Raw genomic sequence first — 25,527 nt, 5'->3', positions numbered from 1 at the left:
CAAGCAAAAAAGCTAATGAGGCTTACTGAAAGTTCGTAGATTAGAAACTTTGTAAGTTACCTCTTTGGAACTCTGAATGTTTTTCCAATAGAAATGGTATAACAAATGGCAACTAAATTCCCAAGCCAGGAATCATAGTTTTTAGATTAATTATAAGAACAGTCAGTCCTATAAATTATTGTTAAAATTACAAAATAGAATTTGACATTTTCTAAATGAGAGCATTTCTCTTACAATTACAACAGCCTAATTCTTTAAAATTACTTGTTACAACTTTCAGCAGAAGATGATATAAAGAAAATAATGAAAAGCAATATCAAAACAAACTACTTAATATCTGAAATAAAACATATCATAATAGTCACTTTTCCAAGTGTGGCACATCTGGCTGGCATCATTGAGTAATACTTGCTTACTTTATTAAAAATAATAGACGGTGTTTGTCGAAGACTGCTGAGACCAAAGCACTTGGTTAAGGTTCCTCAGAAGCCTAAAATCCAAACTAATTACAGACTCTATAATGATAAAGGCAAAACATTTAAATAAGTATGAAAATATTTCAAAACTCCTTGGTGAACTTTTGGGGAAATTAGTAAATGAAATTGTAGATATACCAAACTACAATACACAGAAATAGAAATAATTGCTTTTACAAAAATATCAGTGAAATATCTTATTTCAGAAATGAGAAAAGAAATTAAGCAGCGTTTTAAAAAAGTTTAAGAGAAATAAAATGGCACCTTAAGAGAAAGAGCCAATAGTGACCAAACGTTAAAAACTTCAATTCAGGAAACATTTGGAGCGTTTAATTTGTTTATATTATTAACTTGAATCTCTTTAATAATACCCTTTTTTGCTCTGACGACATTCGCATTATAATCTAATAAATCCACCCTTTAACCCTATTTTACATCTGAAAGAAAACTGAAGCTCAAAGAGGTTAGGACATACGTATTGCTAGCATAAACGTCCCACTACAGTATTGCTCATGTCAAGGTGTAACATGGTTACTGTGCGTCTTCAATACATGTTGTAAGTTAGGTTCTGGATAATGTATTAATACTTCATGGGATTGACAGAGTTAAGCTGCACAACATGACCAGAAGGTAAGCTACTTGCAATTGAGTGATATATACTACAAACGCGAGGTGCATAGATTTCACCACAACGATGGATATTAGCTTTTAGACGCAGCAAAAATCAGTTTTCCAATTCTGGCTTGGCTAGTTTCGAGTCTGAAAAGGCCAGAAAAGGCTGAATCGACTCACACTGCGAACTTCGTTCCTAACTCCAGAGACCAGGGAGCGTAGAGAAAATCAGTGCCGCTCAAACCTCTCCAAAGGAACCGATAAAAAGCGCTTGTGGACCAACCAACCCACTCGCAAATTTGTAAAGGTGAAGGCCAAATGGAAACTAGACAGGGCTGGAGGGCAGCTGTGGACTACTGAGCGATATACACAGGACTAGACACGCTCTCCGTGCCTGGTCCCAACGTCACCCAAAGCTTACCTCCTTGACAGGTGGAAATTTCTTCTTGCATTCCAGGGACAAGGCCCGTAGGTCGCTCTGCATATTCTCCAGCAGCTTCTTCACAGCCTCGGGGCTGTTGGTGCCAGACATGATCCACCAAGCTTCAAGCCAATTTCTGAGCGGCGCAAACGAACTCGGGCACTGTCAGCTGCGTGGGGCGACAGGGCAGCCCCCTCCTGGAGCCTCTGGCCCTTCCGGAGCCCTCCTCTTGGGCTCCGCGGGGACTCAGCCAGGCCTGCGCTGCTAAGACGGAGCGTGCCCGAGCGCCCCCCGCAGCCTCCTCGCAACTCCCCCGGCTCCTCTCCGAGGCGCCCCCCACAGTCAGTCCGTCCCGCTAGGACCCGTCTTAGCGCCGGCCCAGGAGCTCACAATGCGGGCAGGTCCCTCCCGCTACCGCGGGGCCCAGCCACACTGGTCGTCACCAGCCAACCTGGCTAGAAGCTTCAGCGCTGGCTCCCCAAATCCCCCAGATTCGCCGACGCCATTAGCCGAATCGCCCACAATTCCGAGCGCAGCGGTGACACGTCAGCCGCACTTCCGGGCACCAAGGCCACCGCCCCCGCCACGACCAACCCGGGCAGGCGAGCCGCAGGGGGCGTGGCCAAGGGCGTGGTCACGCCCAGAGCTGGCTCGGTTCCGGTCGCGGGCGCTTTCCCCATCCCCTTCCAGGCATCCGAATAGGCTTAGCGCACCGTTTGGCTCCTCAACTTTGGCGTCCTTTTCGGTGACAAATGTCTGAACGGAGCCCCAAGTACTCCTTGGCGTATCTCTTAGGGTATGTTTGTGTAACGTTTTATTTCGGTGTAAACCGTGTGTTTCCTTTTGGAGTAATCTTCATTTGCCGTATCCCTCTTCATTTCTTGCCACCTGGAACCCCTGGGCTAGTGGCCCCAAATCAACGCATACCTCCTGTTAATTTTTTTCCCCCTCTGAGCACCTAAGTTGCAATTTCTCCAGAGTTGTACCAAGCGTACTGGTGCACTTACTGCGGAGTAGTCACTTACTTTTCTAACCTATAAAATGAGAAATAAAACTCCGTCTGTGCCAGACCCCCCGCTGGCTTTCTGTTTCACCCAAAGTAGAAGCCAAAATTCCTCGGTTCACCAATCCCCTTCAACGGCCCATCTGCTTTTCGGCTAAAATGAAAGTTTCAGAAGCTTTGGGATTTATTTATTTATTTTTCTGTTTTCTTCCTTGCTGTATCTCGAATGCCTAGAACAGGTCTTGGCAATAGTAGATGATCAATAAATATTTGCTGAATGAATACCTTACTAAAAGCAGAGGGATTTTTCCCCCCTAATTTCTGCCTTTCTGAGTTATTAATTTTTATCTGATTTTTTAAAATTAAATTTATTGGGGTGACATTGGATAACATTGTTTCAAGTGTATAATTCTGTAATACGTAATCTATATATTGCAATGTGTGTTCACCACCCAGAGTCAGTTCTCCTTCCATCACCATACGTTTGATCCCCTTTACCCTCTTTTACCATCTTCCTTCCCCCCTTACCCTCTGGTACCCACCATACTTTTGTCTATGAGTTTTTGCTTGTTTGTCTTGTTCGTTTGTTGGTTTTAGTTGTATATCCCACATATATGCATGAAATCATATGGTTCTCAACTTTTTCTGTCTGACTTATTTCGCTTAGCATGATAATTTCAAGATCCATACATGATGTTGCAAATGGTATTATTTCATCTTTTCTTATGGCTGAGTAATATTCCATTGTATATATGTACCATATCCAATCATCTATTGAAGGACACTTTGGTTGTTGCCATGTCTGGGCCACTGTGAAAAAATGCAGCAGTGAACATAGGGGTACATATATCTTTACTGATAAATGTTTTCAGATTTTGGGGTAGATATCCAGAAGAGGGATTGCTGGGTGGTGTGATAATTCTAGTCTTAATTTTATGAGGAACCTCCATACTGTTTTCCATAGTGGCTGCACCAAATTAAATTCCCAGCAGCAGTGTATGAGGGTTTCTTTTTCTCCACAACCTCTCCAACTTGTTATTACTTGTCTTGTTGATAACAGCCATTCTAACAGGTGTGAGGTGGTATCTCATTGTGATTTTGATTTATATTTCCCTAATAGCTAATGAAGCTGAGCATTTTTTCATACATCTGTTGGCCATTTATTTGTCTTCTTGGGAGAAGTGTCTGTTCAGGCCCTCTGCATGCATAGATAGATAGATAGATAGATAGTCCTTTATATATTTTGTTAAGTTCTTATTTATTTTGGATATTAACCCCTTATCAGAGGTGTTATTTGGAAATATCTTATTCCATTTGGTTGTTGCCTGTTTATTTTGTTGATGGTTTCTTTTGTTGTGCAGAAACTTTTTAGTTTGATATAATGTCATTCATTTATTTTTGCTTTTACTTCCCTTATCGTTGAGGTCAAATTCTTAAAATCCTCTCCAAGACCAACATCCATAAGTTTAGTACCTATGCTTTCTTCTATGCAATTTATTGTTTCGGGTCTTATGTTTAGGTCTTTGATCCATTTTGAGTTAATTTTGGTGGTGTGTGGAGACAGATAACAGTCTAGTTTTTTTGCATGTGGCTAAAAAACCGAGTTGTAATGCCCAAATTAGGCTCCGATATAAAAGCCTTCATTAGGTCTGAAGTGCCATATATATGAGGCCAAGGTAAACAGAAAATCATCTGAGCTCTGAAGAGCTAGCTCAGTATGTTTTTGCCCAAGACATTTTGCAACTATTGAGTAGGAAGCAAAGAAAGGTAGAGCGAAAACCTGAACCAGGGTACAAGTAGGAGATTAAAAAATGAACATCTTCAGACAACTGAGCTGATGACACCTTTTCAGGATGGAAGTATGAACTATGAGATTGTCTGTGGGTGGCAATGTTGGGCAGTAAAATAAGAAGGACTTATACAACAGTACTTTGTAAACTAATTTTTTTTCCTTCTGAGAAGGAACAAAGCAAGCATGGATGAAGGTGACAGATGAGGTAATAGTAGGGTGCTCCCAGAACAGTAATTTGGATCATTTGTGTCTACTACACAACTTCTAGGAAACTTGGCAGCTCCTATGGTGTAAGCTTTATGTATTAAAAGCTGTGGATTTAGCAAAAAAAAAAAAAAAAAATGCTTAGATCGAATATGTGGCAGACATTTTTCTTCAGGTCCCAGGGAGCTTTTAAAAATGACCTAATAATTGGCCCAATAATCCAGAATCAAGGTCCTGCCCAGTGCCTTTCCCTACTATGTGGCCAATTATTCTTTTGAAATTTAATTTTTTTATTATTAATAACTTTGACATGATTGACTCAAAATCATCTTCCTTAGAGTCTTTTACATCTCTATTATACATAGTTGAGGGAATGCAATCGGAACTCATTAACTGAAAACAATATCTATAACAATTTGAAAAGAGAGATTGTACTGCTTCAGAAACAATGCATGGCTTTATGCCAAAGCAAGCAAGTTAGCAGAGGTAAAAATAATTTTTCGTTCTGTAGGTTAAGAAATGAGTTAAACTCAGGAGTTAGCATTCTGAAACAGAATCATTTCCCTTTTAGTAGCAAAAACAAAAACAAAAACCAAAAAACCCCAGATTATTCAAATACATATTATTGTTCTCAAGTACCTCAAGAAGTACTTTCAAAATTGTAGCACACCTATAAATGGTAAAATGGTCGTCTGTGGCTACAAAGTCTGCCTTCATTGAAAATTACATTAATAAATGCCCAATAAATTGAATCTTGTATTACCCTAAGTAATGCTTTCACAGCATTATCAAGTAGTACTTAAGCCTCAGTCTCTGAAGTCTGAAAGCCCTCAGTTTGAATCTTAGCCCTGTTAGTTTAGTACCTAGGTGACTCGAGCAAATTACTTAACCTCTCTAATCTTCAGTTTCCACATCTTTCCACATCTAAAGGAAAATACGACTGCTTTCCACATGGGGTAGTTCTAATATCTAAATGAGATTTTGCAGATAAAGCACAATGCCTGGCACACATTAATTATTAAGTAAATGTTTTAAACAGGTAGTAAAGGTAACTCTTTGCAATCATCACTCACATTGTCTTTTTATTAACTTTTAAACAGACTTAATTATGAGCACATTTTAACCTTCTATTTGAAAATTAGGAAACCCATGCCTTCATCTGAGCCTTTGTTATGAATCTTTTAGAAAACGTATCTAACAATGAGCATGTATTCATGTGTAACAAGAAAACTTGTCTAATATCAGTCTGAAATATCTGTCTCAATTTAATGATGAAATATAAATATTACTCAATCTACCTTTCTAGTTGTTCAATCCCTCAGTTTTTACTATAATTCTTTTTTTTTTCTTCTTGGACTTTTCTCTCTTCCATCTACTCCTTAGATATTAGTATTTTTTAGAATTCTATTCTCCGCTTTCTTTTCTTCTTAATTTATTCTCCTGAAGTGATGTTATGCACAGCAATGGCTCGATTACTACCAATGTATTGATACCACCCTTTATTGATAAATACCAATAGAAATGTGCAGATTAACAGAAATACCACAACAGAGACACCACTTGGATTTACTTATCTAAGGGATACAATATCAGCTAAGAGATGAAACTGCAAGCTTCTAAACCTTCCAAATACTCAGACTTTCTGGAATACATAAATCAGACCTTGTGGAAACATCACTTCCCCTTCCGGTCCTAACCTTATATGCACAAAGCTAGACTGGTGCTATACATAGCCATGCTTATAGATCACCTCATCTAGGCCAGGTAGCTTATCAATCTCATGTTAAACAGTGAACAACGTAATAGCTGAGGTACAGTACAGAGGATATTCAGACATGAACATAGCCTTTATTCTCAGCTTCCGTGGGCTAACACAGCTTAGTCCAAGTAAGTTCCTGAAGTTAGGGCTATGGGAATAAAATAAGAAATCATTGCCAGATATCTCTGAAAATCATGAAATCAAGCCCTTATACACAAATGTACAGCCTCCAGAGCTCTTGTGTGAGGTCTAAACGTGAATATTCCACTGCCTACTGGACATCTTTACCTGGAAGTCTCCTTGGCACCTAACCCTCCTCCCTGAAAAGGAGTTGGTCCTTTGTATACATTACGTTTCTCAAGGAAAAGCACCACCATCCATCTGGTTGCTCAAACCAGAAAATGAAGAATCAAACTTAACTCTTCCTACTCCCTCATCCAGAACATCTAAGGGGAATCAAATTCGATTCAGTCCACCTTTCTCCATTCTTACTAGCTTGGTTCAAGCCATCATCGCTCTGGCTTAAAACAACAATTTGCAAAATATAATCCCTACCTCTAGTCCATTTTCAATTTATTTTCCACACTGGTCCCAGAGTCTTCTTTCTAAAATGAAAGTATGAAACCCTTTTATGATTTTCTATTATTTTCCAAACTCCTTTACATGATGTACTAGATTCTTTTAGATACCTCGAGCAATAGGGGTTCAAAGAAATAACGCATGAGGGAAAAAAAGAGGGATAGGAATTTCACAAAGCCAGGCCCTATGGGAATATAGGAAAAGCTTGGCTTCACAGAGCCTAGAATGTAGTTTGGGAACTGGAAAGCCCTGTGGCGTCCATAACTGCTTGATTAATCTCAGTAGCAGGTGTGTTTTGCTTGCTTCCTTCTCCCTCCACGAGTACTTAAGTATTACCAAGACACATCTATCTACTCTGTGTCTCTGCTAAGATTTCTCCTACTTCTGCCAACCATTTGCGTCACTCCTAATTCTATATGTACAGAGATTCTGCTTTCTCATAACTTCTGCTTCCTCAGGTCTTCGGCTACCTTAGGGCCTCTGCTGCTTTTCTTCTTTCTCTGTGTCTGTTTAACTTGTCTCACTACCCTACCAACTACAACTTTCTTTTTATGTATCACATTCTAATTTCTAAAGAAAAAAATCCAAGTAGTTCAGGAAACCAAATATAGATAGTGCATTCTGATTTTTCCACGCTTCTACCAGACCACCTCCTAAGTCATTCAGAAGAATACAGATCAACTGTCGTTGGAGCATGGGACACCCCTGGTTCAAACAGCGGTCCAGGGTGATTGGGTTCTGAGGTCAGGGTAAGAAGTTCACATAGTACAGAACGTGGGCCTCTGTGCTAAAGAAAATATATTCGAGATCTGTCAGCTGAGAACTGATAAATTTTATTTGCAAATGTGTTTGGAAATGCTTTCTTATGCACTTTTATCAGTAATTATATTTCATGTATTTATAAGTTAAAGTTTTTATGTTTGGAGATTAAAATTGTTGAACTTAATAGCTACTATGAATTTAATTTTAGATTTATTTTAGTTATTTTTTCCCTTGTCATCATTTTCTATCTCTGAACTACTTTTCCTGAAATTCATTCACTTTTACAGTTTTCTTTTTCAAAGAATTTTACTTAAGTAGTCCAGACATGATTAATCTTTAATACCTCATGGTACATGCTGTCTACATATTTCTTAAAACATACTTTTCAAAGAATCCCATAAGCTTTAATATTCAGAATTAAAAATTATAACTTACCTGTTTAAATTACATACTGATTGAAGAATGTGATGATTTCTTTACAGAAGAGCGAAATGATTCCAAATGACCAATTAGGAGTAGAGAACATATATTTTACTATTTCAAATACCACATTCCTCAATGTGAGAATACGTTGCTTATATATTTCTTATGGTTACTCTCCAAAATCATTTTTCAACATTTTACTTTCTGTCTTTGTTGTAACTGCTTTCAGCACATAAAAAAATGATTGTTACATGTGCTACATCACAGTGAGGTTTGTGTTGTGTGAAATGGCACTAAAAGTGAAGTTACAATGAAGGAAGAGGGTTTCAGCAAGGTAGCCATCTTTACTACAGAACTTCTCTTAGTTCGTCCTTCCCTAACTCACTGTCTCAGTCCCCTACTGGAGTGCCAGTGGTACAGAAATAATTCTGCTATGAAGCGGCAGAAGCAACAGTCACCCCTGGTAGATGCCCTCCCCTCCTAGCAGCTTACAGAATGTTTTATCCAGCAAAGGGAAGAGGGGGCAGTGTACAGATCTGCCAGGTTCTTTCTGCGTCACAGTAGAGATTGAAATACTGCAGCATTTTCAGAATCCAGAGGATCGTAGACTCCTTTGTTCTGTGGTTGTCATGAATTCTTTGGAGATATTTAATATTGACAACAAATTATTTTAGAAGTGTTTTTCCTAATAATTCTGTTGTTTTTACACAAACTTAAGACTTTGTGCTTTATTCTTGCTTTCAACCTTGTTCCTGAGACCAAGACCACATTGTCTGGTCATCCCCAGCTCCTTTAAGTCACCTCTCTCATTGCCATGTCTCACATTGAAAACCACACTGATGGAGGCTTCTGGTCAGACTTCTCGTTCATCGTCTTCATTCTGAACTGCTCTTCTGGACTTGGTCCTCACACCTGACTCTGTCCTTTGACCCCAGCCTAAGCTGGCTTCCCTGGGAACAGGCCCTAAGGAGAGATTTGTGTGCAACTAATTTATTAAGGACAAGTTCCCAGGAGAAACCAATACAGAGTGGGAGAAGCAGGAAGTGGAAAGAGGCCAGTCAGGCAAAGCCCCAGCGAGGGCAGGGGAACCTTAGGGAACCCTCCAGGCAAGGGAGCTATCTCACACACATCAGCCATTGCCAGGTCCTTTGGCTCTCTGTATGTGGGGCAAAGAAGCTACAGAAGCCCAAAGGCAGTCTTTTGGAGACAAAGAATGCTGAAAGAAGGGGAGCAGAGAAGGCAGGACACGCTACACAGAAATGATAAAAGGGACAGGGATCTGGACAGAAGGCTCACTACACTGTCTTACTGGACACTGTCATTCGTTACCTCTTCTAGAGCAACTCATCCCTGACACCTCTTATCCCCACCTGCACTACCGGGGCAGTGCTTCTCACCAGGCATACTCGAGCCCAGCAGGTCTCAACTGAGGCAATCCCCTCTCCCTCCCCACACTGGGACATTTGGCAATGTATGGAGACATTTTAGATAGTCACAACTTGGGGAGGGCATAGTAATGGCACCTAATGGGTAGAGGCCAAGGCTCATTGTCATGCAGTGTCTCAGCTCCCGCCCTCGCACAAGAACGCAGGACATGGTGAGGCCAAAAATGGACACCAATGGAGCCATGGATAGGGGGTTCATACCACTATAGTCTCGCTGGCGGTTGGGTTGGAGAAACAGGAAACGGGCCATAGTCTGCCATCTGCTTCTCTGCCAACCAACCAACAACCCACTTGCTAGCTGCAATTCACCCTCCACTTCTCTACCAACCAACCAACCCCTTAGCACAGCCATGGCAGTTACATTAGTGGCTAATGGCTAACCAGTAACAGCTCATGGCCACCCAGCCACAGCAGATGGCCATCTGATTACAGCTGATGGCCGTCTAATAACCGAGCCAGCACCTTTCCAAGCGTCTTCCGCGAGGGACCCTGTGTCAAGAACCTGGAAGGTGGATGCAATATCCTGGGCACAGCCAGGTTTTCTCAGGGTACCGCCAGTTTTTCTGGGCACAGCCAGACTTCCTGGGCACAGCCAAGGTTCTCAGGGCACCATACTGGAACAATAGTGGCTCACAGCCAAGGCACTTACATATTCTCGATGGCGGCTGGTCGAGACACAGGAAGCAAACATCTGCCAGTTCCACTACCTGGTGGCACTTTCCCAAGCAAACAGTCAAGTGGTCCATCACATCAGGGATGGAAGGCAATGCCCCATAGTCTACAATCATTTGCCAGGGCTCTGCGTTGGCCTCACAATGTGTGCCCTCTCCACAGGGCGAGGGCTCCAAGTCCTCCCCAACCTGGGGGTGAGGGACAACCTTGACCTCACCTGCAACCTCCACCGAGGACTCAGCAAGCGTTTCCTCCTGGGACTACAAGGCCCGCACCTGAGCTGCCTCAGCAAACACTTCCCAGCCCACACAGCTGCAACAACCTTCTCTTTCTCTGGCCTGTGCTGGTCGGAGAACCATCCACGTCCCCCCCACCCCTCCACAGAGGTCCAACTCCTAAGAACAGTGACCATAGGGTACCACACACTGTGTGGGGGCCACATGTCCTCCTGCCCAGAGTCAGACATCATTCCTACCTGGCCAGAATCCTGCTCGCCGTGCCAGGCATCCGAGTGGGTGGCAGCCCCTGGGCAAGATGTTCACAACTCTAGGAGCCCCCGACAGCAGCAGACCACCAAATGGAAGGCGATGCCTGTCACAGCCAACAGGGAGGTGTGCCATCTGGAGGCTCAAGAGGACCACCAATTCACCGAGGGGTCACGTTTCTCACAAGCAGATCGTGTTTCCTGTTCCCAGCACCGCTCCTCCTGGTCTTCCTGAGACTGAGTGTTCATACACACAAACTGCTCCACCGCCCTTCGGAGAGTTCTGGCCGGCACCGTACCCTGCTCGCTGTGCCATGTGTCATGCAGTGTCTCAGCTCCCGCTCCCCGCACAAGAACGCAGGATATGGTGAGGCCAAAAAGGCACACCCACGGAGACATAGGTAGGGGAGTCATACCACTACATTCTTCCTGTAGGTTGGAGACACACGAAGCAGGAGTCGCAATCTGCTGTCCGCTTCTCTGCCAACCAACCAACTCCCTACTGTAGCCACAGCAGTTATATTACTGGCTAATGGCTAATGGGTAACAGCTCATGGCCACCCAGCCACAGTGGATGGCCACCTGATTACAGTTGATGGCCATCTAATAACCCAGCCAGCACCTTTCCACGTGAGACCGAGAGCCTGGAAACTGCTCTCTGGGACCCTGTCCTCACACTCATGCTAAACATTTTACAAAGCACAGAGCAGCCCTCCTAAAAAAGAATTATCCAATCCAAAATGTCAATACTGCCGAGGTTGAGGAACCCTGCATCTAGCTTCAGTTTTGGTAGTTACTTCATTGCTTTGTTCCCTATGTTAGAAACCCTGGTTTCTAACGTGTGGTACCCCCAATTCTCTGGGATTATTCTTATGAATCCCCAACCTCTCCTCAGACTGAATTAATCCCTGAACCCCAGCTTCATGGCATGCCCACCTGCCTGGATCTCAGAATATTGTCTTCCCTTAAGTCCCTGTATCTAGGAGCTTTGTCTGCCCACATGGCTGAACAACCAGTTCCTCTGGCTGGATTTTCTTGAGGGCGAGAAATAGCTATCATCCTGAATATTAATATCCTGTGCTGCTTATGAATCTGCTCTTGGGTATCAAATGGCACCTCCTTGTCTAGACTTCTTCCTATGGCTGATGTTTAATCTGTTCTCTCCTGGCAGGTTCTTCCCACTTCTCAACCTACTGCTCTTTCACCAAAAACACATGTAGTTTCCTACTCCCATCTTTCCTGGTTCGCCTTATCTCAGTGCAGTCAACACATCTCTGTCGAGCTGCTTGACTGCACACCTCAAAGTGTGCTTTAGAGTTCAAAGGCATGTCCCATGAAACCAGAGGAAATCAAGGTGGATTAGCTAACTGGAAAAATCAGGAGAGAAGTGGTCCACGCAAAGCAGCATTCTGACTAGGTTTGTCTTATAAGTGCTCCTCTAAGTCTGAGGAGAGGTAATAGTTACCATTGACGGAGCAGCTATATGGGAGGGTCTATACTAAATGCATTTACTATCTCATGTAATTTAACCTTTACAAAAAATCCTGGGAATTAGGAATTACTGTTTCTACTTTAAAGATGAGGAAACTCAGGCTCAAAGAGATCGACTCACTTCATGAAGATCTTCTAACCAGTAAGTGGGGAGTCAGAATTTCCTCTCAGGTTTTTTGACTCTAAAACTTGTGCTTCTTCATCTGTATTTCAAAGTGACAAGTTGTCCCGTGAAAAATCTGGTAATGCTTGAGACCTGTCTCCTCCCTTAACCTATTTCTAAACATCTTAGTGAGTAGAACCTTCCTTTCAGATTGATTATTTGCTTAGAAACAAAGAACTTTAGGTTTGTCATAAGACTGAATACATTTCCCTGTGGGGAATAACATATATCCCATTTATTAGTTTGGTGCAAATATTAATTGCATTTTAAAAGGTTAAAAGTAATTGCAAAAACCATAATTACTTTTGCACCAACCTGGTAATTGTAAGGTTATTTTTATGTCTCTGTGCTATACTATAAGCTTTTCAGGGGAAATGCCTTTGTGTTGTTCATAGCTGTACTTCTGGCATAAATATATGAAGCTTCAGTAAACATTTGTTTAGGTAAGTGGATTCTTGTCCTCAATCATAGAAGAATAAAGGTACTGAGAAAGTTACCAAGACAAGAATTCAAGCAAAGGAAAACAAAATAAGGGACTAGATAGACCCACTGGGAAACCTGCACACACAGAGAAGACTGGGATAAACCTGGTAGAAGTTCTGGCTGCTCTTATATGTACCGGCCACCATACATCTTTTCCCAAACAGCTACTTCCTTCCCTCAAGAAATATTTGTTGAGTGAGTGAGTGAATGAGTGATTGAGTAAATGATGAGATTTTAAGACTTCAACTGTAAAAATTCCTGGCCATTATAAAAACACCTGGTTTGTGCCAGAAGTAAATGTCTCAAGTCTTTGAAATATAACTTGAATAACAAAAAAGAATTCTTGACATCAACGAAAACAATGTAGATTCTTGACTAAGACTTGGTTACTTTGCATGCAGTAATAGATGACTTGTTGTCTAACTTCCCTCTCCCTCCATCTTCTCCCAGTTCTCCCACCTCCAGTTTTCAATAACAAACATAGCATGTTATCTGTTCTGTACAAACAACAGGGAGAAAAAGGTTTTAAAGACAGGATTTAATGTTTTATTGTTTCCCTTCCCTTAACAGTCCCATTTCCCAGGTGCCTGCCGTTACAACTAGCCAGACCTACATCTAACAGCCCCACCTTCAGAGTCATCAGTAACAACAGGTACTGCCTTTATTTCCCAGCAATTGATATTTTCTTTTCTTCTAACATTTCCATTTTAATGGTACATATATTCTGATCCATTTCAAGACACAAAGCAAGATCTTTGTAGAGTTATAAGGGATTAGGGCTAGAAAGGACATTAGCGATCATCTAACCTGCTTGTTTTACAGAAAAGCCCAAGGCCACAGATGACCCAAGCTAGTTACTGATGATATAATAAATATAAAATTCCTAGAACACTGCTTGCAATATCACTGGTACTCAAAAAGCAGGAGCTCCGTGTCCTCCTAATACACAGCCAAGAATAGCCAAGGAATATTTTCCCTCACTGCTTTAAATAAAGCGCATATTTAATTAAAATTAAATGCACATTTTAATTTTAAGACATTTGTGGGCACCTGGTTTTATTTTGTATTTAATTATTGGCGAGTCCAGACGTTAGTCAAAATGGTGGAGCAGGGAGCTCCAAGGGCACGTCCCTCCACAGAGGCATCAAAACAGTGAATAAAACTCAGAATCAACTTTGCCAGAACTCTGGATAGTCAAAGATGTATAGCAACCAAGAGAACACTGACTCAAGAAAAAATGTGAGTTAATCCATTGGGAGAGGTTTGTGGTATTTTAACTTAGTCTCGCCCCACCCACCTCCCCAGCATAGTTGTGGGTCTTCTAGATGGCAGTTCACATGCCTGGTGTGAGTACCTGGTACTGGGGAGAGTAAAATGGGCCTTGTTCCCAACGAATTGTGTTCGCTATGCTCTGTCTGGGAGTTCCCTGAACGACTGACACAACACAATTGCCTTTGTTTTGCCTAACTCAGAACTCTCTCAAAACGGAAAAGCAGCTAAGTGAGGGCATTCTTTGAAAACACTGAAAGGCAAATGAACAAACTCAGGAATCTTTCTCTTGAATATATAAATACAGTCTAAATATGGATTTATGTATAAATATATATTTACACAAATTATATATTACACTATATATACTATAAACATAAATGTAGTTTACATATATATTTAGACTACACTTATATATTCATATGCCTAAGAATTTATGTATTTAAACTGTAAACTTCCAGACTGCTTTACAGAATGGGTGAATGAATCTCATCTTTCACCAGTAGCACATGAGGGTTCCTGTATTTCCACCTTCCCACTAACACTTCAGCAAAGAGATAGTAAGCACAAATAAGGACATAGAAACCATAAAAAAGAACCAGTCAGAAGTAAACAGTGCAATAACTGAAATGAGAAATACACCAGAATGAATCACCAGCAGACTAAATGAAGCAGAGGATTGCATCAGCGATTTGGAAGACAAGGTAGCAGAAAACACCCAATTGGAACAGCAAAAAGAAAAAGGAATCCCCCCCCAAATTCAGGATAGTTTAAGAGACCTCTGGGAAAACATCAAGTATAACAGCATTCACAGAGGTACCAGAAGGAGAAGAGAGAAAGCGAGGGCCTGAGAACCTATTTGAAGAAATAATGACTGAAAACTTGACTAACGTGGCAAAGGAAACAGTCATACAAGTCCAAGAAGTGCAGAGTCCCAAATAAGATGAACCCAAACAGGCCCATACCAAGACACATTATAATTAAAATGCCAAAGGTTAAAGACAAAGAGAATCCTAAAAGCAGCAAGAAAAAGGCAACCAGTAACTCATAAGGGACCTCCCGTAAGATTGTCAGCTGATTTCTCAGCATAAACTTTGTAGGCCAGAAGGGAGTGGCAGAAAATATTCGAAGTGATGAAAAAGCAAGGACCTACAACCAAGACTACTGTCTGTACCCAGCAAAGCTATAATTTAGAATTGAAGGAGAGAGAAAGAGCTTCCCAGACAAGAAAAAGCTAAAGGAGTTCATCACCACCAAATCAGTATTACAAGGAATCTTTGAGGGAATTTTTTAAGACGAGGGGAAAAAAAAGGTGAAAATTATGAATAATAAAATGGCAGTAGCCACATTTCTATCCACAATTACTTTCAATGTAAATGGATTAAATGCGCCAATCAAAAGACACAGGAAGGGTGAATGGATAAGAAAACAAAACCCTTACATATGCTGCCTACGAGAGACTCCAGATTGAAAGATACACACAAACTGAAAGTAAAGGGATGGGAAAAGATATTTCATGAAAATGGAAACAAACAAAAAAGCTGGGGTAATGCTACTTATACCAGACAAAATAAACTTTAAAACAAAGGCCATAATAAGAGACAAAGAAGGACCCATTAATCCCACTTCTAGGTATTTGTCTGAAGAAACCTAAACTCTACTTCGAGAGGACATCTGTATAATCATTGAAGCACTGTTTACAATGGCCAAGAGTGGAGGCAGCCTGGGTGTCCATCAATGGATAAAGAGTAGGTGGTACATATATACAATGGAATATTGCTCGGCCATGGAAAGGAATAGGTTCTTGCCATCTGCAGTAGCATGGATGGACCTGGAGGGTGTTGTGCTGAGTATGTCAGACAGAGAAAGACAGATGCAATGTGATTTCACTTACATATGGACTCTAAACAACAAAATAAACAAAACAAACAAACTCAGGATACAGAGAACATTTTGTTGGGTGCCAGATGGGAGGGGGTCTTGAGAGTGAGTGAAAAAGGGGAAGGGATTAAGAAGTACGAATTGGTAGTTACAAAATAGTCATGAGGATGTAAAGCATAGGGAATATAGTCAATAGATGGTAATAACAATGTATAGCGCCAGGTGGGTACTAGACTGGTGAGGGGGATCACTTCTTAAATATTTTAAATGTCTAAACATTATACTGTACACCTGAAATTAATATAAAATAATACTGACTATCTAAAAAAGGAACACCTTTGTATCCACCATTGACATTAAATAAAACAGTATCAATTAATTAAATAAATGAATGAATGAATGAATGAATGAATGAATGAATGAATGAGTTATTCTTTACTCCCCTTAGCTGCATGATTGACCTTGGTTTTATTTTTATTTAATTATGAGTTTTCATTGGCCCTTTCAAACCATTAGGAGGCATCTCCAAGACCCACAAGAAATTTGACTAATTGATAAAGGTCTGAAAGTCCTGGAGAATATGCCTCTAAACCTAATCTGAATTGTGTAGAAAATTGGTTTTTCATGGTTCAGGGAAGTGCTTTATTATATAGGGCAGATTGAGACCAATGCTTCAAAACAACTTGTTGAGGAGGAACAATTGAGGTCCTTCAATTTTCCTTCCTTGAGATCCAAATACCAGAGAAGTAGGGCCAAGGTCTCCAGTAATTGCAGGAACCTGGGGAACCAGCAAAGTAGGAACAGGTTTGGGGAAGGGTGGGCAGATACGAGGAGCCACAGGACATGGCAGAGAGGGAGACAGGAAGGAGTTTGGAGTTGCAAATGGATTAGGAAAGGAAAAGGAGGCAGGTATGAGTGTCTTTGAGGTTGGAGTGGATGAGGGAGTAAGGGTTGAGGAGGACAGGTGGATCCTTGAGAGGTTAAAATAGCTTCCGGTAAAGCAGACTGAGATTGTTGAGTGGCATGGTTAAAGTGAGAATGAGAAAGCCACAAATTCTTCCTACTAAGAGAAATAAGTAGAACATTATTTAGAGGGGGTTTTGGATACTTAGAATTCAAGGGCCTCCCATAGATGAACCAAGCTGAGGAGTTCCCAAGAACTCCAGAGAGAGGACGTTGTACCTCCAAACTATCCTTTGTAAAATGTTGACATTTTTGGCGATATTAGACTGCATTCATGCCATACCGATGGAGTATACTGTCAGGAGGAGAGGGGCCTGATGGAGTGAGAATTACTCATGAAAATAGGCTACCATTCAAATATACAAAAGAGACCTCACAAAAGATCTAGGAGGATTCCCACTCAGCAGGAAAGAGCCAGGAAGAATTTCACTCAACGGAAAGGGATTGAATCCTCAAAAAAACCAAGAAGACTTCCACTCAGGAAATTTCTCTTAGACAGAAAAGAGCCAGGAAGAGTTCCTCACAATATAGAGTCAAGATTAAATAAATGCTCGCTCAGAAAGTGCCAAATAGTGTAGCGGTTCCTCAAAAATTACAAACAGAATTATCATATAACCCAGCAATTCCTCTCCTGTGCATATATCCAAAAGAATTGAAAGCAGGGTTTCAAAGAGATATTTGATTCATAATCATAGCATTATTTATAATAGCCCAAAGGATGGAAGAAACCTAAATGTTCACTGATGGATGAATGGATAAAGAAAATGTGGTATACACACACAATGGAATATTATTAGCCTTAAAAAAGGAAATCCTACCACATGCAACAACATGGATGAACCTTGAGGGCATTATGCTAAGTGAAAACAGCCAGTCACAAAAGGACAAATACTGTATGATTCCACTTATATGAGATATCTAGGGTCGTTCAATTCATAGAAACGGAAAGAATGGTAGTTGCCAGAGGCTTACAGGGGAGAGGATATGGGGAGTTGTTGTTTAACTGGTATTGAGTTTCAGTTTTTCAAGATGAAAAAGTTCTGAAGATTGGTTGCCCAACGTGAGTATACTTCACACTCCTAAACTATGCACTTACAATGGTTAAGATGGTAAATTTCATGTTGTGTCTATTTTACCACAATTTCTTTTTAAATTTTTAAGAAGAGCCAAGGTAACTCTTGTCCAGGATGATTACTAACCAAACAGAAAAGAATCAGGAAGAGCCCCATTTAGCAGAATCAAAGTAATTCCTTACTGTGTTACAAACAGACATATATCTGGATAATTGAATTAGGAGTTGTCACTTACCGCTGTGTGTGTGTTATTATGTCCCCTCAAAATTCGTATGTTCAAGTCCTAAGCCTCAGTAACTCAGAATGTGACTATATGGAGATAGGCCTTTAAAGAGGTAATTAAGGTAAAATAAGGCCACATGGATGGGCCCTAATCCAATATGACCAGTATCCTTATAAAAAGAGATTAAGACACTGACACAACAGAGGGACAACCTTTGAGGACACAGTGAGGAGGCAACCATCTATAGGTCTAGGAAACAGGCCTCCAAAGAAACCAAACCTGTGGATACCTTGATCTTGAACTTCTCAGCCTGCAGAATTGGGAGAAAATACATTTCTGTTGTTCAAGCCACCCAGTTTGTGGTATTTTTTTATGGCAGCCCTAGCAGACTAATACACTGTGGATCTCCATTTCCCCAGCAAGGAAGGACTCAAAGCATCCAAGAAGCCAACATGAATACCTGGCAAGAATACTTCTTAACAGTCTTTCATTCATAGTAAGATATATAATATATATACATATACACACTCACACACACACACACACACATATTTTTTGCTTGTTGATTCATCTTCTCATTTGGCATGGAACTTTTTTTCTTTTTTGCTATAATTTCTTTCTTCATTAAGAGAGGTATCAGTTGAGTGCGGTGTGAACGTGGGGGAGCAAAAGAAAACAAGGAAGAATGTGACCGTGAAGCGAATGCTTAGTCTCAGAAATCAGAGGCTTAAAGAAAAGGATAGATTAAAACCTAAAAAGAAGAAAAGAATGATCCCAGTGCACTCAATGATCCCAACACCCTCCCTGCTTATTCTTCCAGTATAACACACAGCTGGGCCCACCTTCCCACATCCTGGTTGATGCCAATTTTATCAACTTTTCCATTAGAGCCAAACTACACTTAGTGTAGTCAGTGATGGACTGTCTATATGCCAAGTGTATCCCTTGGATAACTGACTATGTAATGGCTGAAATTGAGAAATGGGGACAAATGTATTGAGTGGCTCTAAGGATTGCCAAGGATCCAAGATTTGAACGATTACCATGCACACACAAAGGAACCTTTGCCGATGACTGCTTAGTACAGAGAGTAACTCAGCACAAGTGTTACATTGTGGCCATGCTTGATTGGGGGGCAGGGGTCTTAAAGAATCAGGAAGATCCCCTGGAGTTCCCATCATGTACCTTTCTAACCACAGGTACAACACTGAGCGGATGCCAGGTGATTGTGGAGCCCCTCGGTTCTAATCCTTAAAAGACAAAATTCCTCTGCTTTCCTTCAACCAACTTTCTCTGTTGCCAGTTTATGAAACATGCTACAGCATGAATTATTATTCTGCTTACCCATTGGCTCTGTTCTGAGCTAAGAATGGTGAGATACACTTCTTGATGTTGTTTTGAAAATGATATTTTTGTATCATTTAAAAATTTGTATCTTTTTATAAATCTGATAACTGGTCACCAAAAAAAAAAAAAAAAGGTATCAGTTTCCAACTAAAGAATCTATAATTAATGCTCTGGAAGTCTGTTGTGAATTAGTAGCCGCCTCTCTTATATTTTCCATCGCTTGGTAAATTTTGGTTTTGACAGATGAGAGGGATGACTGCTCACTGAAGGATGTGGAAGGTGATGTGTAATCATTTTCTGGAGTAGTATATGCTCTGGCTTTATACAGAGCTTTGCAATCTGAATTTATATGTTGTTATTCACTACTTTAAGACCACCATGTTTACTCATCACTGTATAGACCATTCTGAGGGCTAAGATTTATATAATATAAAAATAGTATTGTGAGAATTTTGTCAATGGAGAAATGAAAACAAACTGAAAAAATACAGTCTGCCAAATGTACACCAAACTGTCAACCAGGTATTTTATCCTTTACAGCAAAATTGCCTTTTAGCCAATTAGTTGTGTGGCAAAAATGCTTGTGGCAAAGATGTTTCAGGTGAAACTATCTAGAACCCCAATTAACAACCCCCTTGGATGCCGCTCTAACTCTCTTCCATTTGACAACCTCTTGATAAGAGGTACCTACAGAGTCCCATCGTCACTCACTGCTGTGTCCTCCTCTCCCTCATTCCACCCTGAGTTCCCAATGGCCTCTACCCTTGCATCTTGGCTTTCACGCCCATGACCAGCCCAGTCCTGCTACCAGCCGCCCTCTACACTGGCCCCACATTCATACTCCCATTTTCCCTACTCACGTCAATGGCCTTACCTCCTCTGCTTCCAAGGTATCCCTTGCCATGAAGCTCTGTTCATTTTCTACTTATTATCTCCTGTACCAGTTGTCTTTGCCACCAGAGTCCTCCCTGTCATTGGACCCCAACTCTCCTCATCTCTCCCTTTTCCCGGTCTCAAATCTGGGCTCCTCTCGTCACTGGAGCATTTGTTACCTCTGGACCTGACCGCTCCCTCACTTTTCTTGCTTTTATCCTTACCGCTGGCACCTCTCTTACGGCAGAGTGGTTTTTGCCCCATTTTACATTTGTAATGGACTTTCGTTTACCCTCACGGCTTGCCTTTTCCGATCTCCAGTGAGAGCACACTCAGATTCTTGGCCCCCTGTCCTTTACCAGACCTCCCTGCATCTCTGAACTACGTCTCCTCACCTGACAGCACCCTTTCTCAGAACATAAACCTCTACCAATCATGCCCCAACTCATGAATCCCAGGGATTCTTTGCTCTGTTTCTTCTCGACCACCAATCCTCTCTACACGACCACCAGCAGCCTCTACTTTCACTGTGACTCAATCTGAGTCAACCCTCCATATCACATGGAGCTCAGCTCCATGCAAGCCTTTCTGACTGGTCTCTTCTTTCCCAGCCAGCTCAGGCATTGTGGGCCAAGCCTGGTCCCCTTTCAGCCTCACCAAGGAAGGGGAGCATCCCCTCTGAGCTCAATTTTCATGTCTGGAAGAAGTTGGTGGAGAAGCTTTAGCTATTTCTACCATGGTCAAAGCAGCCTGGGAAACAGTTGAGGAAAAGACCTCCATGTTTCTCAGCCACAATTGGAAGGCATCCCAAGAGTTTAAGAGGAAAACTTGAAGGTGAACAAGAATAAGAAGAGGAGGAGGAGGAGGAACAAAAGAAGAGGAGGAGGGAGAAGGGAGGAGGAGGAAAAGGAGGAGGAGGAGGAGGAGGAGAAATATTATCAAGGAATTTAGGGATTTCAGGGTGTCAAAGAGACTCTGGAAATTGTCAAATCCAAATAGGCCCTTGCTTCTCAACAACTATCAGGAGACTTTGTAAGAACTAGTGACCCAGGAAATTAGCATATGGTAGCTAGGCATGTATGTGGTCTCGAGCCTTCAGTAAGCAAGGAATTCCCCACACCACTAAGCATGCTGATTAGCAAGATCAGATTCAGGATAGCCATGCTTTAGAGAGCTGCTTCCTGGTAACACTGGACACAGAGCCTGAGAACCAGCCCAGGCCTGTTTGACTGCATTGTCCCTAGCCTCAGACAGACTGATTTCTGCGTCTGAGTGTCATCCCAGAGTGGGGCCAGTGGAGACCTGGCATCTTCCCAGGTGCTTGCTATTGACAGGGAGGCCTGAGAGAGCACCCTGTACCTGTGAGAGCATGCTAAACTTTAGGCTGCAAGAAAGAGCCAGAAAAAGAATGCAATCCTGATGAAGACACTAGGAGCTCCCAAACAGGAGGCCGCGTAGGGGTCACAAAGAGGTAGAGGATCCCCAAGTCAGAGGGGAGAAAAAACCTACCCAAGTCAGTGAATTACCTGAGATTTTGTGAGCAAGACCACCCCACTCCTGCCACAGAACACACAGGGTCCTTCCAAAGGAAAATGGAAAAGCAACATACTCGTAACAAGCTATTTTCAGTGACTTTGGTTTCAGGAAAAAAAGGCAAGGGGAAGGGAAAGCCCACTGCAAACAGTCCAGTCAGTACCAGCTTCTGTGAGAAGCCCAAGGTCAGATGAATGTAGAGCTACATGGGTTTTGGGGATTCTGAAGCTCAAGGGACACATGCAAGTTTTGGGGCTGAATCTTGGAAAGAAACAAGGTCTTAGGCAGACTTTTCCAGCATTTGAAAAAAGTCAGGACAAGGAGGAACTTCAGGTCCAAGCACAGTTTTTCGATGGGAAAAGCTGTTATCTATAAGGCCCCTTCCTATCCAGATCAAAGGAAATGGACCAGTGCCATGTCATGCAACCATAAAGCAGGCTCTGAGGATGGAAGTCGTCCTAGCAGGGACGGGGGTGACGAAAACCCTTAGTGTCACCCTTGCAAAACTGTCAGATTTCAACGATCAAACAAAGGGATAACAGGTAAGTTCCCTGGAAACATACAAGAAACCCAACTTTTTAACACCGCTGAATTGGGTCTGACTTCTGGGAATACATGGCCCTGTTGTAACAGCTGTGAGTGCAGAAAGCTGAGATCAGAGAGCAAGACTTAACCTTTCAATGTCAACTGGACATGTCCCCATCATATCCACAGCCCCTGCAGGATGTGTTTCCCTGGGAAATCCAATATGGCCTTCGCTCTAGTCTTTACAAACTTCTTAAGCAAAAACTAGGGAAGTTAAATAACAAGCCCAAGATTACCCAGCTGGTGAGGATTCACATTCTGAGAGTATGTCTTTCTTTCCATCCCTGTCCCCGGTTGAGATTATTTGCTGAATGTAAAGGTAGAAAATTTTGTTACTTGGGTTCTAAGAAAGCAGCCAAATTTTTGTGGGAAAACAAAATTGACAGTCATTATCAGTAGAAACTTATTCCAATTTACCAGTTTTACCATAAGAATACCAATAGTCATTTTGCTATATACCAATTCTATAGCTTAAAAAATTAAAAGAATTCACAAATCAAATTAGAAGCACTTTTTTTAATGGAGGTCTTGGAAAAAATCAGAATATAGTAATTTATACAGCTGGACACTCTTGCCCTCTGCTGGCTAGAATTCACTGCAATCTGACTATCTCAGGTTAATTGTACAAACTTGGTTTATCTTCCAACATTTCTAATAGAAGATAGCCAATTCTTCCTGTACGTTGACCAGGAAATTTCTTAGTTTATTTCCTGCAAGAGACAGAGAAAGAGAAAGACGGAGACAGAGAAGGAACAGAGACAGAGAAACAGAGAGAGACAGAGAAACACAGAGACAGAATAAGTAGACACAGAATACCTTACATTTCTGTCTTCCCCTCCCCCTCCACCTTATTGCATTGCAATAGCCTGCTCAAGTCATGATTTGTTTCATCATACTTTGAGAAGACAGAGACAATTCTTTTCTGATTCAAAATATAATCACCAGCCTAAAATAGTATCTGATACATAGAAGGTGCTCAGAAAATATTTGTTGAGTGAATGAGTGGCAACCAGAGAGAAAACAGAAGAGGGATTGAGAGAGAGAAAGAAGACAGACAAGACCTATACTTTCAAGGACTCTTCCCACCTCTCTTTGAGAGAGAGGTTTATTTCAGAAACAATAGTATCACACTTAACCGTGTTTCCCCGAAAATAAGATCTAGCTGGACCATCAGCTCTAATGCATCTTTTGGAGCAAAAATTAATATAAGACCCGGTATATATTATATTATTATATTATATTATATTATATTATATTATATTATATTATATTATATCCATTTAATAATATAATGATATAAGCATTTTACAAATATTCGTATATAATCCCTATAACGATCCTATAAAATAAACACTATTATATTCATTTTACAGATGAGGAGACACAGCAGGAAGAGATTAAGTTCAATTTTCCAAGGCTAAAGAGCTACTAAATGGTGGGGATAGGATTTGAACCCAGGAAGTTTGGCTCCACAGTTCACATTTTTAACCAGCAGCACAGTGCCTCTCCAGGATAGAGCAGAGATAGAAAAGAAAAATACCTTCAGGAGTATTGTACCATTCTTTCTATGGAAGTCCCCTGCCTGCTAGAACCTATTTATATCAGAGGTGACATCATTATAGCAGGGAACCAAATTCATCAATCCAGTACTTTTCCCACTTGATTACTAAAGAGGAGCTAATCACATACGTGGGTAAAGCATACACGGAGTGGAAGAGGAAACAGAACAGTCTTAATAAGTCTTAGTAGTTTTTTTATAATAAAAAATTTAAAAAACCTTTCTACTTTCAACGATGTATAGATCATCTAGACAGAAAATCAATAAGGAAACACTGAACTTAAACTACACATTAGATCAGATGGACCTAACATTTACTTTATATTTCATGTAACAGCAGCACAATACACATTCTTCTCAAGTGTATGTGGAATAGTCTCCAGGGTAGATCGTATGTTAGGACATAAAGCAAGTCTTAATAAATTTAAAAAGATTGAAATCATATCAAGTATCTTTTCTGATTACAGTGGTGTGAAACTAGAAATTCATTATAGGTGGAAAACTGGAAAATTAACAAATGTGTGGAGATTAAACAACATGCTTCTGAACAACCAACGGTTCAAGAAGAAATCAAAGGAAAAATAAAAAATATCTTGAGACAAATGAAAATGGAAGCACAGTATACCAAAACTCATGGGATGCAGCAAAAATAGTTCTAAGAAGGAAGTTCATAGTGACAAATGCCTCCATTAAGAAAAAAGAAAGATCTCAATAATCAACCTCACTTTATACCTCAAGGAAAAACAAAAAGAGTAAATAAACAAAGCCCAAAGTTAGTATAAGAAGGAAATAAAGATTGGAGTAGAAATAAATGAAATAGAGACTAAAAAGATGGTAGAAAAGATCAGTAAAACTAAGAGCTGGTTCTTAACTCACCAAGAAAAAGAGAGGACTCAAAATAAAATCCGAAACGAAAGAGATGTTACAACTGATAACAGAAATACCAAGGATCATAAAAGACTACTATGAACAATTCTATGTGAACAAATTAGAAAACCTTGAAGACAAGTGACATGAGAAATATGGCAGCATGCGGGGTCCCCCCTTGATCTCTCCCCTGAAAGTTACAAGTTGAACAGCTATAATTCAACAACGGACTCCCTGTGTAACACACAAACACATCTGAGAGATCCATGCATCGAAACATCTAAAGGTGGGCGAATGGGGTGAACAGGGGAGGAAGGAAGGGAGAAGTGCAGAGGTGGGGGCCATGAATGCACTGGAGCTCATTGTGGTCCTAGAGGAGGGGACGACTGAGATTTCAGGCGCACACTCTGTGGCCCCGAGCAGTCCTGCCTCAATGATCAGCATATAATATGGCTGAACTAAGACACTGATAGGGGCAGAGACCTTAGGGCAAGGACTGAATACAGAAGTGTGACAACTGATCTAACAGCCCTCACTGACAGGTAGAAAACAAAGCAACTGAGCCTGGCTGCCTCCCCCGACCCTC

The 25,527-nt window shown here is 41.1% G+C and overlaps 2 protein-coding genes and 1 pseudogene across 5 annotated transcripts in view; 2 read left to right on the top strand and 1 right to left on the bottom strand.

Moving 5' to 3' along the window:
- Positions 1-2,057, bottom strand: part of MON2 (MON2 regulator of endosome-to-Golgi trafficking) — a 101,505-nt gene extending 99,448 nt beyond the window's left edge. For 3 of the 4 annotated variants that reach the window (XM_074325464.2, XM_019732421.3, XM_019732423.3), the window contains exon 1: positions 1,510-2,057. Coding sequence is in view for 3 of the 4 variants with exons in the window: in XM_019732421.3 (XP_019587980.3) it covers positions 1,510-1,620 (111 nt within the window). In the remaining variant the exon portion in view is untranslated. The remainder of the gene's footprint in view (positions 1-1,509) is intronic. The other variant, XM_074325463.2, reaches the window with a different exon arrangement.
- LOC148759080 (uncharacterized) lies at positions 1,897-24,673 on the top strand. Its single transcript, XM_088800392.1, has 2 exons — positions 1,897-2,305; positions 24,542-24,673. Exon 1 carries the CDS (start codon positions 1,901-1,903, stop codon positions 2,267-2,269), a length of 369 nt encoding a protein of 122 aa, XP_088656518.1. The 5' UTR covers positions 1,897-1,900; the 3' UTR covers positions 2,270-2,305; positions 24,542-24,673.
- On the top strand, positions 18,815-19,545 carry LOC109447756 (rRNA-processing protein FCF1 homolog pseudogene; annotated as a pseudogene).
- Positions 24,674-25,527: the final 854 nt, after the last annotated feature.

This window comes from Rhinolophus sinicus, chromosome 1 (assembly GCF_057876585.1).
Source record: "Rhinolophus sinicus isolate RSI-liver-muscle chromosome 1, RSI-T2T, whole genome shotgun sequence".
Taxonomy (NCBI): domain Eukaryota; kingdom Metazoa; phylum Chordata; class Mammalia; order Chiroptera; family Rhinolophidae; genus Rhinolophus; species Rhinolophus sinicus.
This window is presented reverse-complemented; position numbering and strand designations above follow the sequence as displayed.

Excerpts from the sequence above, each read along its gene's own strand:
- LOC148759080 (XM_088800392.1), top strand. The coding sequence starts at position 1,901 with ATGCGGGCAGGTCCCTCCCGCTACCGCGGGGCCCAGCCACACTGGTCG.